At 45.5% G+C, this 12,691-nt stretch overlaps 1 protein-coding gene across 1 annotated transcript in view; it reads left to right on the top strand.

The window, feature by feature from the left end:
• The window catches only part of shank3a (SH3 and multiple ankyrin repeat domains 3a), a 520,369-nt gene that overhangs the window by 343,663 nt on the left and 164,015 nt on the right, over positions 1 to 12,691 (top strand). The window contains exon 11 of the mRNA XM_060923596.1: positions 6,929 to 7,113. Within this exon, the coding sequence (XP_060779579.1) occupies positions 6,929 to 7,113 (185 nt within the window). The remainder of the gene's footprint in view (positions 1 to 6,928; positions 7,114 to 12,691) is intronic.

The raw sequence follows: 12,691 nt of genomic DNA, 5'->3' as shown, positions 1-12,691 counted from the left end.
TGCTGGTCTTGGTGCTGTGGCTTGTTGTCACCGACAACGCGGACAGATACTGGCAAGAGCGTATAGATGAGGCGAGGCGCATAAGGCTTCAGAAATTCTCGTAATTCGTAATTATTCTTCTTCCGGGTTTGCGGTGTTTACAGATCCCAGCGCGCTCGCGGGGCATGTGTGGGCATGTGAGGACACTCCTCCTCACCAATCAGTGCACAGGGGAGTGTCTGCTCACGCCCCCAGCCTCACTCGGCACGGCTTGGCTCGCTTCAGCCCCACTCCAAAACCGTGCGAGTTTTAGGGGCTAAGCAGGGCTGAAACGAGCTGAGTCGTGCTGGTTTTTGGTAGTCGAAACGCGAGCCGTGTCGGGCTGAAGTGAGCTGAAGCGAGCTGAAGTGAGCTGAAAAAGGGTAGTGGAAAAGGGCCATATGTGTCAGCCTTGTGATGACCTGGCAACTTGTCCAGGGTGTACCCCGCCTTTCGCCCGTAGTCAGCTGGGATAGGCTCCAGGTTGTCTGTGACCCTGCACAGGATAAGCAGTTACAGATAATGGATGGATGGATGGTTCTTAAGATATTGCAGTGTATCTGTTAGTGTGCCCCCTATGGACAAAAAGTCACAAAATTTGTGACATTGGAATGTGATGGTGATGAAGTATATTAAGTTTCATGAAATTTTAACTTTTACATCACAAGATATTGTTCAATAGGGGCCACGCTTTAAAATTTCTCTTGCTCATGACTTGGCTCATAAATGGTTTCATTAATCAAAATTATTTTTGTACCTTTATATCCATACGGTCTATAAATGATGTACATCAAATTTCATACAAATTAAAAAAAAAAAACAGTTGAGGATGAGTTTGAAAAAATACATTTTTGCAAATACTGACTGCTGAAATTTGATTGGTCAAGCAGCCATTTGTGTTGAATAAGCCAGTCAGTCAAGTCAAAGTCTGATCCCATGCCAGGATCTGGTCTTCCCAGGCAGTCTCCCATCCCAGGACTAACCAGGCCCTTAAGGCACATTGGGTGGCACCGATCTCTGCTTCTGTAGCCCTCGGCATCTCACCTGTTATACAGCTAGCGTTAGAGTAGGGGGTTGGTCCTTTGGTAACCGTGAGAGTTTGACTCCCCACTCACATCTGTATTGCAGCGTGCCTTGCCAGACGGCAGTAGGTACCATTTTTATGATCTTTGGTATGACCCAACCGTGAGTAGAACTCATGATCTGCGGGTTGAGAGGCGGACACACTAACCACTAGGCCAGCTTGTGGTATGAGCCAATCAGTCCTATAGGACATATTAGTGAATGTGGCTAACTAGAAGCACACCAAATTTAAAATTTTTAGCTTCAGCAGCTCTTGAGATATTGAAATGTGTCAGCTGCAATGCATCTGTGGATAGAATTTTGCAAAATTTGGTGTGCATCCAAAGCTTGTGGTAGTGATGCAGTGTGTCATATTTCATTAAATTTGAACCTTTACATCACAAGATTTTGGCCATAGTCAAATGTGGCCATGACTTAAGCTTTCATTGGCTCATAACTTTGAAATGGTTAGACGAATCAAAATTATTCTTATCAAAATTATTTTTTACTTCATAACAGTTGGATGAAATGCCTCAGACAAGTTTGGTTTCCCAACTTTTTCATGAAATTGAAATGGTTTTTCATTTTCCATTTTTTTGGGGGTGGAATTTTGGGGGTGGAAACTGGCATGCTTAGGCCCATTTCATTTGGGAAATAATATCCATCCATCCATCCATCCATCCATTATCTCATCTCACCTCATTATCTGTAGCCACTTATCCTGTTCTACAGGGTCACAGGCAAGCTGGAGCCTTTCCCAGCTGACTATGGGCAAGAGGCAGGGTACACCCTGGACAAGTCACCAGGTCATCGCAGGGCTGACAGGGAAATAATATGTTTTAAAAAAAGAGGAAAAAGTTGTTTTGTTCTAACCCTTGTGGTTTCTGAGATGTGAGACAAAACATAAATGTGCTAATTACAGTGCCCCCTTGTGGCTAATTTGTTTCATATCGGTACATCGCTTCTATATGCCATTACAAATGAGCCTTTCATGAAAATATGGCATTTGATCCTGAAATTTGATTTGCCATTTGGTGGCCATTTTGGTGAGCCAGCCAATTGGCACTTTAGGAAATATAGGCAAATGGGGCGGGAGGCACGGTGGTGTAGTGGTTAGCGCTGTCACCTCACAGCAAGAAGGTCTGGGTTTGAGCCCCGTGGCCGGCGAGGGCCTTTCTGTGTGGAGTTTGCATGTTCTCCCCGTGTCCACGTGGGTTTCCTCCGGGTGCTCCGGTTTCCCCCACAGTCCAAAGACATGCAGGTTAGGTTAACTGGTGACTCTAAATTGACCGTAGGTGTGAATGTGAATGGTTGTCTGTGTCTATGTGTCAGCCCTGTGATGACCTGGCGACTTGTCCAGGGTGTACCCCGCCTTTCGCCCGTAGTCAGCTGGGATAGTCTCCAGCTTGCCTGTGACCCTGTAGAACAGGATAAAGCGGCTAGAGATACTGAGATGAGATGAGGGCATTTGATCCTGAAATTTGATTTGCCATTTGGTGGCCATTTTGGTGAGCCAGCCAATTGGCACTTTAGGAAATGTAGGCAAATGGGGCGGGCGGCACGGTGGTGTAGTGGTTAGCACTGTCGCCTCACAGCAAGAAGGTCCGGGTTCGAGCCCCGTGGCCGGCAAGGGCCTTTCTGTGCGGAGTTTGCATGTTCTCCCCGTGTCCGCGTGGGTTTCCTCCGGGTGCTCCGGTTTCCCCCACAGTCCAAAGACATGCAGGTTAGGTTAACTGGTGACTCTAAATTGACCGTAGGTGTGAATGTGAGTGTGAATGGTTGTCTGTGTCTATGTGTCAGCCCTGTGATGACCTGGCGACTTGTCCAGGGTGTACCCCGCCTTTCGCCCATAGTCAGCTGGGATAGGCTCCAGCTTGCCTGCGACCCTGTAGAAGGATAAAGTGGCTACAGATAATGAGATGAGATGAGCTTTCAGCAATTCTTGAGATATGAACATGTTGGTTGTAGTATGGACAAAATTTCACAAAGTTTGGTGTGCATACAAAAAAAATGTGGTAGCGGAACAAATTTCATTAAGTTTGGACCATTACATCACAAAAGCAAAAGCTCTGTTGACCCTAAAGAGTTCTGTTGGAGATTAACGCATCTGATGGCTTTAGAAGGAGAACTGCTTCTCTCTCATGGATCAACTGGTCCATCCATCCATCTGCTCTTTCCAGCAGCTATGATGAGAAAAAGAAAACTTCTGACTCATTGTTGACAACAGAATGTGCCAAATTCAAGCATCCTCGAGTGTTTTTTTTTTTTTTTTTAAGTTTTGAAAGTGCAACTGGTGTTCATGAGAACAGACAATTCAGGCTGGATGCAGGGTGTACACAACAAATCATAATGAGTAGTAACTCTTGTTCTGCTATTCTTGTCTTCTTTAGTAGGCATTGTTCTTGGGTTTTGGTTTTCAGTGGTTAAATAGGTGTGTAAGAGAGAAAGACCAAGAGGACTGGGCTGTAGGATAGATGAGAGACTATGAGGGATGAAGAGAGATTTAGGAGTTCATCCACTTGTAGCTGGAGTCCTGGTGTGGTGGAGGAAAGCGCCAAGGTGCTACAGAGCTTCAAGACTCTGAGGACTAAGGAAAGAAAGTACAGTAAAGTTTCTTTGGTCCTGTGATCAATATTTATACTGAGATAAACAGGATGCATGGGAAATCAGCCCTGGAAGCAGCTTTTCTACGTAGTCCAGGTCACATCAGAGTTTAAAGGAAACCTCAGATCATTTTCAGATTTTCTGGACTTCATCTGGATTGGAAAACAGCTTCGATAAGGGTCTGGAAAGAGTGCCATATGCAGTGTTTAATCCTTATGTATTAAACCCTGGTGCACTTTCCCTCTTGGTGCAGGTGTAATCGGTGATCTCACTCGTGTGCTGATCACAACAAGTGCTTCAACACCACTTAACAAGTACCAAATGGTTCATTTCACAATTCAATTCAACCCCAACACAAATACAGGACGTGAATAAAAGCGTTTTCCAAAATATGTTTTCAGACCACAGAAAAAAAGGTATTGATTTCTCTTTTGTTTGGTCTAAGCTCTCTCAGAAATGAGTAGATGAGAAAGTGCTCTTAGGATTTTGCATTATGAAGCATCTTAAAACTAAGATTAGACTTAGGCTCGGCAAAGTCCAAATCACGTCGGCAAAGTCCAAATCATTTGGACTTTGCCGACGACATTGCACTACTTGAGTCATCCATACCCAGGGCGCAGGAACAGCTTACTAAAACAGCGGTTGCTGGGAAAAAACTTGGACTCATCATCAGTGTACCCAAGACCGAGTACATGACATTTAACTGTAACCGACAACCACCGCTAGAGGTATACGGACAGCCAATAAGACATGTTACCAACTTTAAATATCTGGGGTCTATGATGGCCTCCAGCAGTGACGACATGACCAAGAGGAAAGCCCTTGCATGGACTGCCTTTTGGAAGCTGGAGAAAATCTGGAGAAGTCCATCAATCTCCACATCCACTAAAGTCAAGCTTTTTAACACCACCTGCATGACAATATTTCTATATGGCTGTGAGTCCTGGGTTATATCGGGGGACATGGAAAACAAGCTAAATGCGTTCGCCACATCATGCTATAGGGTTATGCTTAACATAAAGCGCCTAGACCATGTGAGCAACGCCTGGATTTACAAGTTGACCAACACTCAACCCCTAATCGCCACAGTAAGGCAGCGTCAACTCCGATTCCTGGGGCATGTACTCAGAATGCCTGTGGAGGAACCATGCCGGACATATGCCCTGTATGTACCAACGCACGGCAAAAGGCGCCCAGGATGCCAGCAGCTCAACTTCCTGGGCTATATCAGGTCTCTGTTGGGAGACTCTGAGGGCGACTTGCGGCCGGAAGACATTGCTGACCTGGCGACAGATCATCGATTGTGGAGAAAACTGGTGGTCGACTGCAGCGCAGCCGGACGATGATGATGAGACTTAGGCTAGAGTTTTACATACACGTTTAATACAATGCTATATAATTCACTGCTGGTTTACTAAGAAACTGGGCCTGAGTTCATGTTTATCTACTTCTAACTAAAAAAATAGATAAATAAAGAGTCAGATGTCGACATGCTGGTGGACTGATGTGTGTGAAATGGGATGTTACTGCAGAGCTGGGTGATGATTTTCAGTGCTGTTTATTATGGACTGGCACTTCACACTGATCGATATGGAATCAGAGCGAACCGTGACAACAGGAGCCCTCCCTCTGTGTCAGTGTCAGCCCCCCTTCTCTTCTCTTCTCTTCTCTTCTCTTCTCTTCTCTTCTCTTCTCTTCTCTTCTCTTCTCTTCTCTTCTAGTGTCTTCATTCTCTCTCTATCTCTTTAAAGCCCATCTTTCTGTTCTCTGCCCTGTCTTACATCTCTTTACTCATCCTCTTATGTTTTATACGTTTCTACTCATTCTCATGCCTTCACTCGTTCTTTTCTCCCTGTCCATCTTTCACTGGTTGCTGTGTGTTTGCAAGCCGTAGTCCGTCCGCTCCATGCATCCCTGCAGTAATTGGAAAGCCGTCACCGAGCTCAACATCCATACTGGAGTAAGGGCAGAGAGCGGGAGGGAGGTGGGACATAAAGTCTGAGTGTGTTGATGGATTTTTGCTGGTGAAGGGAAACAAGAAATGAATCAGTTTTTTTTTTTTGTACAGGAAGCCTGATGGAGGAAAAATGACATAGATGACTCAAATTACATAGATGACTCAAATGGGAGCTAAGGGAAAGTTAAAGCACTTGATGCTGGTAGATGACAGAGAGAGAGAGAGAAGGAGGAAGAAAGAAGGGCAAGCACAATCACAACTGCACATTGTGTGAGGAAATCAGGGGGTAAAGAAGACTATTGTTGCGTTAAATAATAAGTATAGGTTATGGGATGATATACAGGTTATTCTCTGTGTTACTGTAAGTGGAGGAAAAGAGATGTGTGTGTGTGTGGGTGTGTGAGCATGTGCATGATGAATGGGCAAGTGGGAAGGCTTTGAGATGAATGAGACAGACGTAGAGCAGCGGCTACTCAGCCTGCAGCTGCATTAACATTCAGAACCTGTCTCTCAACGAGAACGAGGGACGGATGAAGAGAGAGAGGGTAAGCAGCAAGCAAGCTGTGGAAGGAAGGAGAGAGAGATGGAGAAAAAATGCAGGAGAGGGGAGGGCAGGAAGTCTGAGAGAGAGAGAGAGAGAGAGGAGGGGCGTGTGTTGATTACGGCAGTGGGAGCTGTGTGTATATATATGTGTGTGTGTGTGTGTGTGTGTGTGTGTGTGTGTGTGTGTCTGGCAGTTTAGGGTGGGGGGTACATTGCACTCCCCACGCTAATCAATCCAGACCCCCCAGCACCGGCGCGTTGTCATTGCTGACACTTGGCGTGTGAGTTAGAATGTGCAGAGAGGGAGTGTGTGTGCGGGAGTGTGTGAGCCCAGGCACGGCGAGAGAGCGCAGCCGCGTCAGCGCGAGCGTGTGTGTGTGTGCGTGCGTGCAAGTGAGAGCCGTGGGGAGCGGACATGCCCAGCTCGCCCGAGCTCTCGGCGCGCCGCACGACAGGCAGCCGCTAACGGGCGTGAAGGAGAGGGAGGAGAGGAGAGGAGGAGGTGGAGGAGGAGGAGGAAAAGAGCGGGAGATCACCGAGCTGCATTTGCATGACAGCCTGGCCGGTCCAGGACTATTGAGAAGAGGACCTGCACACACCGAGTGTGTGTGTGCACACGCACCCGTTTATGTGCGTGTGTAGCCACACACGCCCGCTCGTACTTTACGGGACCATGTCAGTGACCACCACGTTTGGCTACCAGCTACCTGGCATCACCACGGTAACCTATGTTTTTGTTTACAGCCCTGGGACAGTGCAGCGGCATGTCAGCCCTCCGCCCACCGGGCCCTCACACACACTTGCCGGCGCCCGAGGGCCCAAACGGAAACTCTACAGCGCCGTGCCCGGGCGCACCTTCATCGTGGTTAAGCCCTACACACCCCAGGGAGAGGGAGAGATCCAGCTGAACCGTGGAGAAAGGGTCAAAGGTTAGTACCGCCTCCCTGTGACCCTGTGAGAAAGTCTATTGCTTAGGTTTATTTATTAAGCAACAGGATGAAATGTGGAGTGTTAGCAGTGCACTGAGAGTGCAGTGTGAATGTCGTGCATGGGCCTGGATGAGATATGATGTGATGTGTGAATACTGTGATCGATTTTTTCATAGCATGCTTTGTGAGGTTATTATCGGGTGTTGTGGGTTCTTCTAGATCACTGACCAACTGTGTGCTTTATCAAACCAATCAAATTAAACTGTATAGTAACAGGTCACAAGTTGGATGTTTTACCGATAACTTGATTTTTTTTATTTATTATTTCACTTCATTATTCATTTTATGTCATTTTTTTTAAAGCTTTACTCATGGTGATTAATACTTTTTTTTAACAGTTTTGTTAGTTTTAAAATTGTTTGATCCTTTGTCAACTTCAGAAAACTTACATGTGACTGTTGTGTAACACCCCATGTGGTATTATTTTATCAAAACTGCTTTATTATGGTAATGATGATGATGATGATGATGATGTGTGTAGAAGTTGTGATGCCATGTAAACTTACAGTACAGCAGGGATATAGCAGGATGTATAGGTGGGTTATAAAATAACTCATTCTTCATACTAAGCTGCAGTTTAAGAGGGCTAATGTGTATATGTGAAATCTCTGATGTCTCTAATAGGAAACATAAGCTGTCTCTCAAATCACATTCACACTAACCTGTCCTATCATGCACTATGGGAAGGAAGGGGCGGAGCTTGTCAAGTCAAGTTTATTTATATCGCGTTTTTAACAACAGACATTGTCGCAAAGCAGCTTTGCAGAAAATTAAAGACTTTAAACATGAGCTAATTTTATCCCTAATTTATCAAGCCTGTGGTGACGGTGGCAAGGAAAAACTCCCTCAGACGACACAAGGAAGAAACCTTGAGAGGAACCAGACTCAAAAAGGAACCCATCCTCATCTGGGTGATAACAGATGACATGATTATAAATAACTTACGTCTATAACAGCGTCCTATAGAGTCACGAAGTATAACTGTGTAACCAGGAAAATCATTATAGTTTGAACAAGAAGTCTGTTTTGTTGAAGTTATCAACCGTTCATTGATGGAAACTTGAGTGCAAAACTGTTCATGACAACTGCGGTCCTAAAGTTAGCAAGTCAACTGTAGTCCTCAGACATAAATGCATTACTATAAGTCTTCAGAGCGTCTTCCAAGTGCAACTTTCGACTGTCCATATGGGGCCGTCCTCTACAGGACAGTGATGTGATGAGACTCAAGCCAGAAGTAGGGCATCAGGATGGATCAGGCAGGTCCAAGGATCAGAAGGGGTCAGGATTACTGGTGTCTCAGGATGGACATGTAACTCAGAGAGGAACAGACAGTGGGTAGAGACAGGGGAACCACAGGTTGTTAGGTATACCCAATGTCACTTGATGGTTAAGAACAGTATGCCTTGTGCACTGAGGGACTCCGGCAAGATTAACTATGACAGCATAACTAAAAGGGGAGAGCCAGAAGGTACCACAGACATGAGGGAGCCCTGGGACATAAAGCAGCAGCCACTACACCATCAACAAACCCGAGTGAACAAGTGAGAGTGGGTGGGCGACAGCATCCATACATCCCAGTTTACCAAAACACTCTATGTCTGAGGGCCCTTCAGATCTACTCCTTTACCTCATAAACACTATTAACATAAGGCTTGACTCAAAATATATGTTTTGAGCCTTGATTTAAACACTGAGACTGTGTCTGAGTCCTGAACACTACTTGGAAGGCTGTTCCCTAACTGTGGGGTTTGTAAGAAGAGGCTCTGCCCCCGAGCTTGTAACAAACAATCAATCTGTGGGCCTAATTCTGTCCCTGTCTCGGAGTTGTGGCTGATAATAAGCTATACATTAAATCAAAAAAATGCCTCATGAGTTGGTCATTGGTTAATGTCAGGATCAGACTACACAAATTCAACTGGATTTTGAAAATTTTTTATGGCCGACAAATTTCCAGCATTGAATCTGAAAGTTGGTAATGATGAACAGGCTTTGTGGTGAGACTCAATTGAAGAGCAGCGATGTGGCATCTGAGACGGCTGGTGAGTCGACACCCAGACGAAAAGTCTAGCATGTCAAAAAAATATATATATATTATATTTATATGGACAAACTATTGAACATCATGGACGATGCCAGTCACCCTCTGCACACCGTCATCAGCAACCAGAGGAGCCTGTTCAGTGACCGAATGCTCCTTCCCAAGTGCAGGACGAACAGACTTAAAAACTCCTTTGTCCCTCACGCCATCAGACTGTACAACTCCTCTCTGGGGGGGAGGAGGGGTAACAGGAGGACAGAGGACGGGAAGGAGCAGTAGCGTAGCCTAACAATAAGCAATACCGGACAATGTGCAATATAAAGTGCAATATCTTTCCTGCTTACACACACACACACACACACACACACACACACACACACACACACACACATCTAGCATGCCAGGCAAAAAAAAAAATATATATATATATGTTGTTGGTGGGCGGCACGGTGGTGTAGTGGTTAGCGCTGTTGCCTCACAGCAAGAAGGTCCGGGTTCGAGCCCCATGGCCGGCGAGGGCCTTTCTGTGCGGAGTTTCCATGTTCTCCCCGTGTCCGCGTGGGTTTCCTCCGGGTGCTCCGGTTTCCCCCACAGTCCAAAGACATGCAGGTTAGGTTAACTGGTGACTCTAAATTGACCGTAGGTGTGAATGTGAGTGTGAATGGTTGTCTGTGTCTATGTGTCAGCCCTGTGATGACCTGGCGGCTTGTCCAGGGTGTACCCCGCCTTTCGCCCGTAGTCAGCTGGGATAGGCTCCAGCTTGCCTGCGACCCTGTAGAACAGGATAAAGCGGCTAGAGATAATGAGATGAGATGTTGTTGGGGTTTTTTTTTTGCCTGGCATGCTAGATTTGACAGCATAGTGGTGCAGTGGTTAGCACTGTTACCTCACAGCAAGAAGGTTCCTGGTTTGAGCCTCACATTTGACAAGGGCCTTTCTGTATGGAGTTTGCATATTGTCTGCATGGGTTTCCTCCCACTTCAAAGACATACAGATTAGGTAAAAATCGCTGAACTTGTGGTGGCACAGTGGTGTAGTGGTTAGCACTGTTGCCTCACAGCGAGAAGGTCCGGGTTCGAGCCCCGTGGCCGGTGAGGGCCTTTCTGTGTGGAGTTTGCATGTTCTCCCCGTGTCCGCGTGGGTTTCCTCCGGGTGCTCCGGTTTCCCCCACAGTCCAAAGACATGCAGGTTAGGTTAACTGGTGACTCTAAATTGACCGTAGGTGTGAATGTGAGTGTGAATGGTTGTCTGTGTCTATGTGTCAGCCCTGTGATGACCTGGCGACTTGTCCAGGGTGTACCCCGCCTCTCGCCCGTAGTCAGCTGGGATAGGCTCCAGCTTGCCTGCGACCCTGTAGAACAGGATAAGTAGCTACAGATAATGGATGGATGGATTGTTGAACTTGTTATACGTCATTCTGGATAAGCGTGTCTGCTAAATGCCTGTAATGTAATTTTTTTCTCCTAGTTTGTGAACAACTCCAACACGTTCCTTGAAACGTGTCGGAGTTGAAAATTTCTTGAGAAGAAATGGCAAGAATTTATAGCATTATGATTGACTAATCTGACATAGTGACCATTATGAAAGACAAAAATACCCTGTATTCTAATCCTGGCATAAGGTAGCTAGCTAATCTCTGACTGTTCGCCTCACTTGCCTTTGTAATGTACAAACTCACGATTACTGTTCGACATAAGCACGCAGTATTACTCTGTAGACATGACTGATGCAGAGAGCATCCCTTAGTGTATCTGCACTATACTGTATGTGCTTTATGCTGTGCTGAAACAGTGGTCCATGTACGCCCTAAATCGGACAGCTGACAAGATAATATGTCCACGTTTAGAGCGTTAGTAGAGGTGTTTGCGTTTTGGACTGAATGTTTGTTCTGTACTAAAGTTTGAGTTTTCAGGGAGTTTTCAGGGTGCAGCAGTGTTCAAAATACATAGAGATTATTTCATTGCATGGCATCATGAAGCGAGAAATGAATGGAATAAATGCTGTAGAACATGTGTGTGTGTGTGTGTGTGTGTGTGTTTGAGTGAAACATTATGAATGAACTTAGCTAGATACCCTGAATAGTTTTCACTCTCTTTCTCTACCTCCATTACTCTTTTCCTTTTCACTCCTATTCATATAAGTGAGATGTGTGTGTGTGTGTGTGTGTGTGTGTGTGTGTGTGTGTTCACCATTACTCATGTTCTTTTTTATTGTGTTGCTCTGCTTTTGCGTCCATACATGCTTCATTCCTGAAAACCACTCAAATGCAGTGGAAGGTAAAGAACATTGCATTCATCCTCCTGCTCTTGATCTCACACACACACACACACACACACACACACACACACACACACACACACACACACACATTAATCTCCCTACCTTTCTGCTCTCATGCCCCTCTCATTACTGTCTGTCTTCTCTTGCCCTTCATGTTGATCTTTTTTTCTGTTCTTCTGTATGGTTTGCTGTTGAATTTTGTTTCATGTAAAACATGTTAGCTTGAACTGCATTTAACCACACACACATGCGCACGCACATACAAACACCTATATTTATACTGTGCACAGATCCTCCAAACCAGAACACCAGAGGTCACACTCACCCCATGCCTGTGCTTAAGTCCTGGGCAGCAGGTGCCAGTGAACCCGGCGAATGCCAAAACGCCACTGTGCTGCCAGTGGACGTGATGCTACGAGCTGGTGGCATTTTGCCTTTTGTCCAAACATTTTCCAGCAAAACCATATGCCAGAAATACGTCAGAGTATTCTGACGTAACAGGACCATATGTTTAAAAAAGAAATGCAGTGATAATTTTCACCTGTTTCTCCAACAACATACTGTACATACAGTATCAGCCAAAAGATCGGACACACCTTCTAATTCAATTGCTTTTCTTTATTTTTATGAATTAAAAGTCACTTCATGTCTTCAAGTAATGATGGATGTCGTTTCTATGTACTTAGTCGAGTGGTTCTTGACATAATATGGATTACTATAGTCATGGAACCGGACTATTTACTGTATGTTTATTATTTACTATTTACTGTTTGATCTCAAATGCATTAACAAGGCAAGAAATTCCACTAATTAACTTTTGACGAGGCACCTGTTAATTGAAAAGCATTCCAGGTGACGACCTCATGAAGCTGGTTAAGATAATGCCAATAGTGTGTAAAGCGTCATCAAGGTAAACGCTGGATACTTTGAAGAATCTAAAATATGAAACATATTTGGGTGGGGTTTTTTTGGTTACCACATTATTCTGTATATGTTCCATATGATAGCGGCACGGTGGTGTAGTGGTTAGCGCTGTCGGCTCACAGCAAGAAGGTCCGGGTTCGAGCCCCGTGGCCGGCGAGGGCCTTTCTGTGCGGAGTTTGCATGTTCTCCCCGTGTCCGCGTGGGTTTCCTCCGGGTGCTCCGGTTTCCCCCACAGTCCAAAGACATGCAGGTTAGGTTAACTGGTGACTCTAAATT

The sequence above is a fragment of the Neoarius graeffei genome, chromosome 6 (assembly GCF_027579695.1).
Source record: "Neoarius graeffei isolate fNeoGra1 chromosome 6, fNeoGra1.pri, whole genome shotgun sequence".
Taxonomy (NCBI): Eukaryota; Metazoa; Chordata; class Actinopteri; order Siluriformes; family Ariidae; genus Neoarius; species Neoarius graeffei.
The sequence above is the reverse complement of the archived record's forward strand: the minus strand, read 5'-3'. Positions and strand labels throughout refer to the sequence as shown.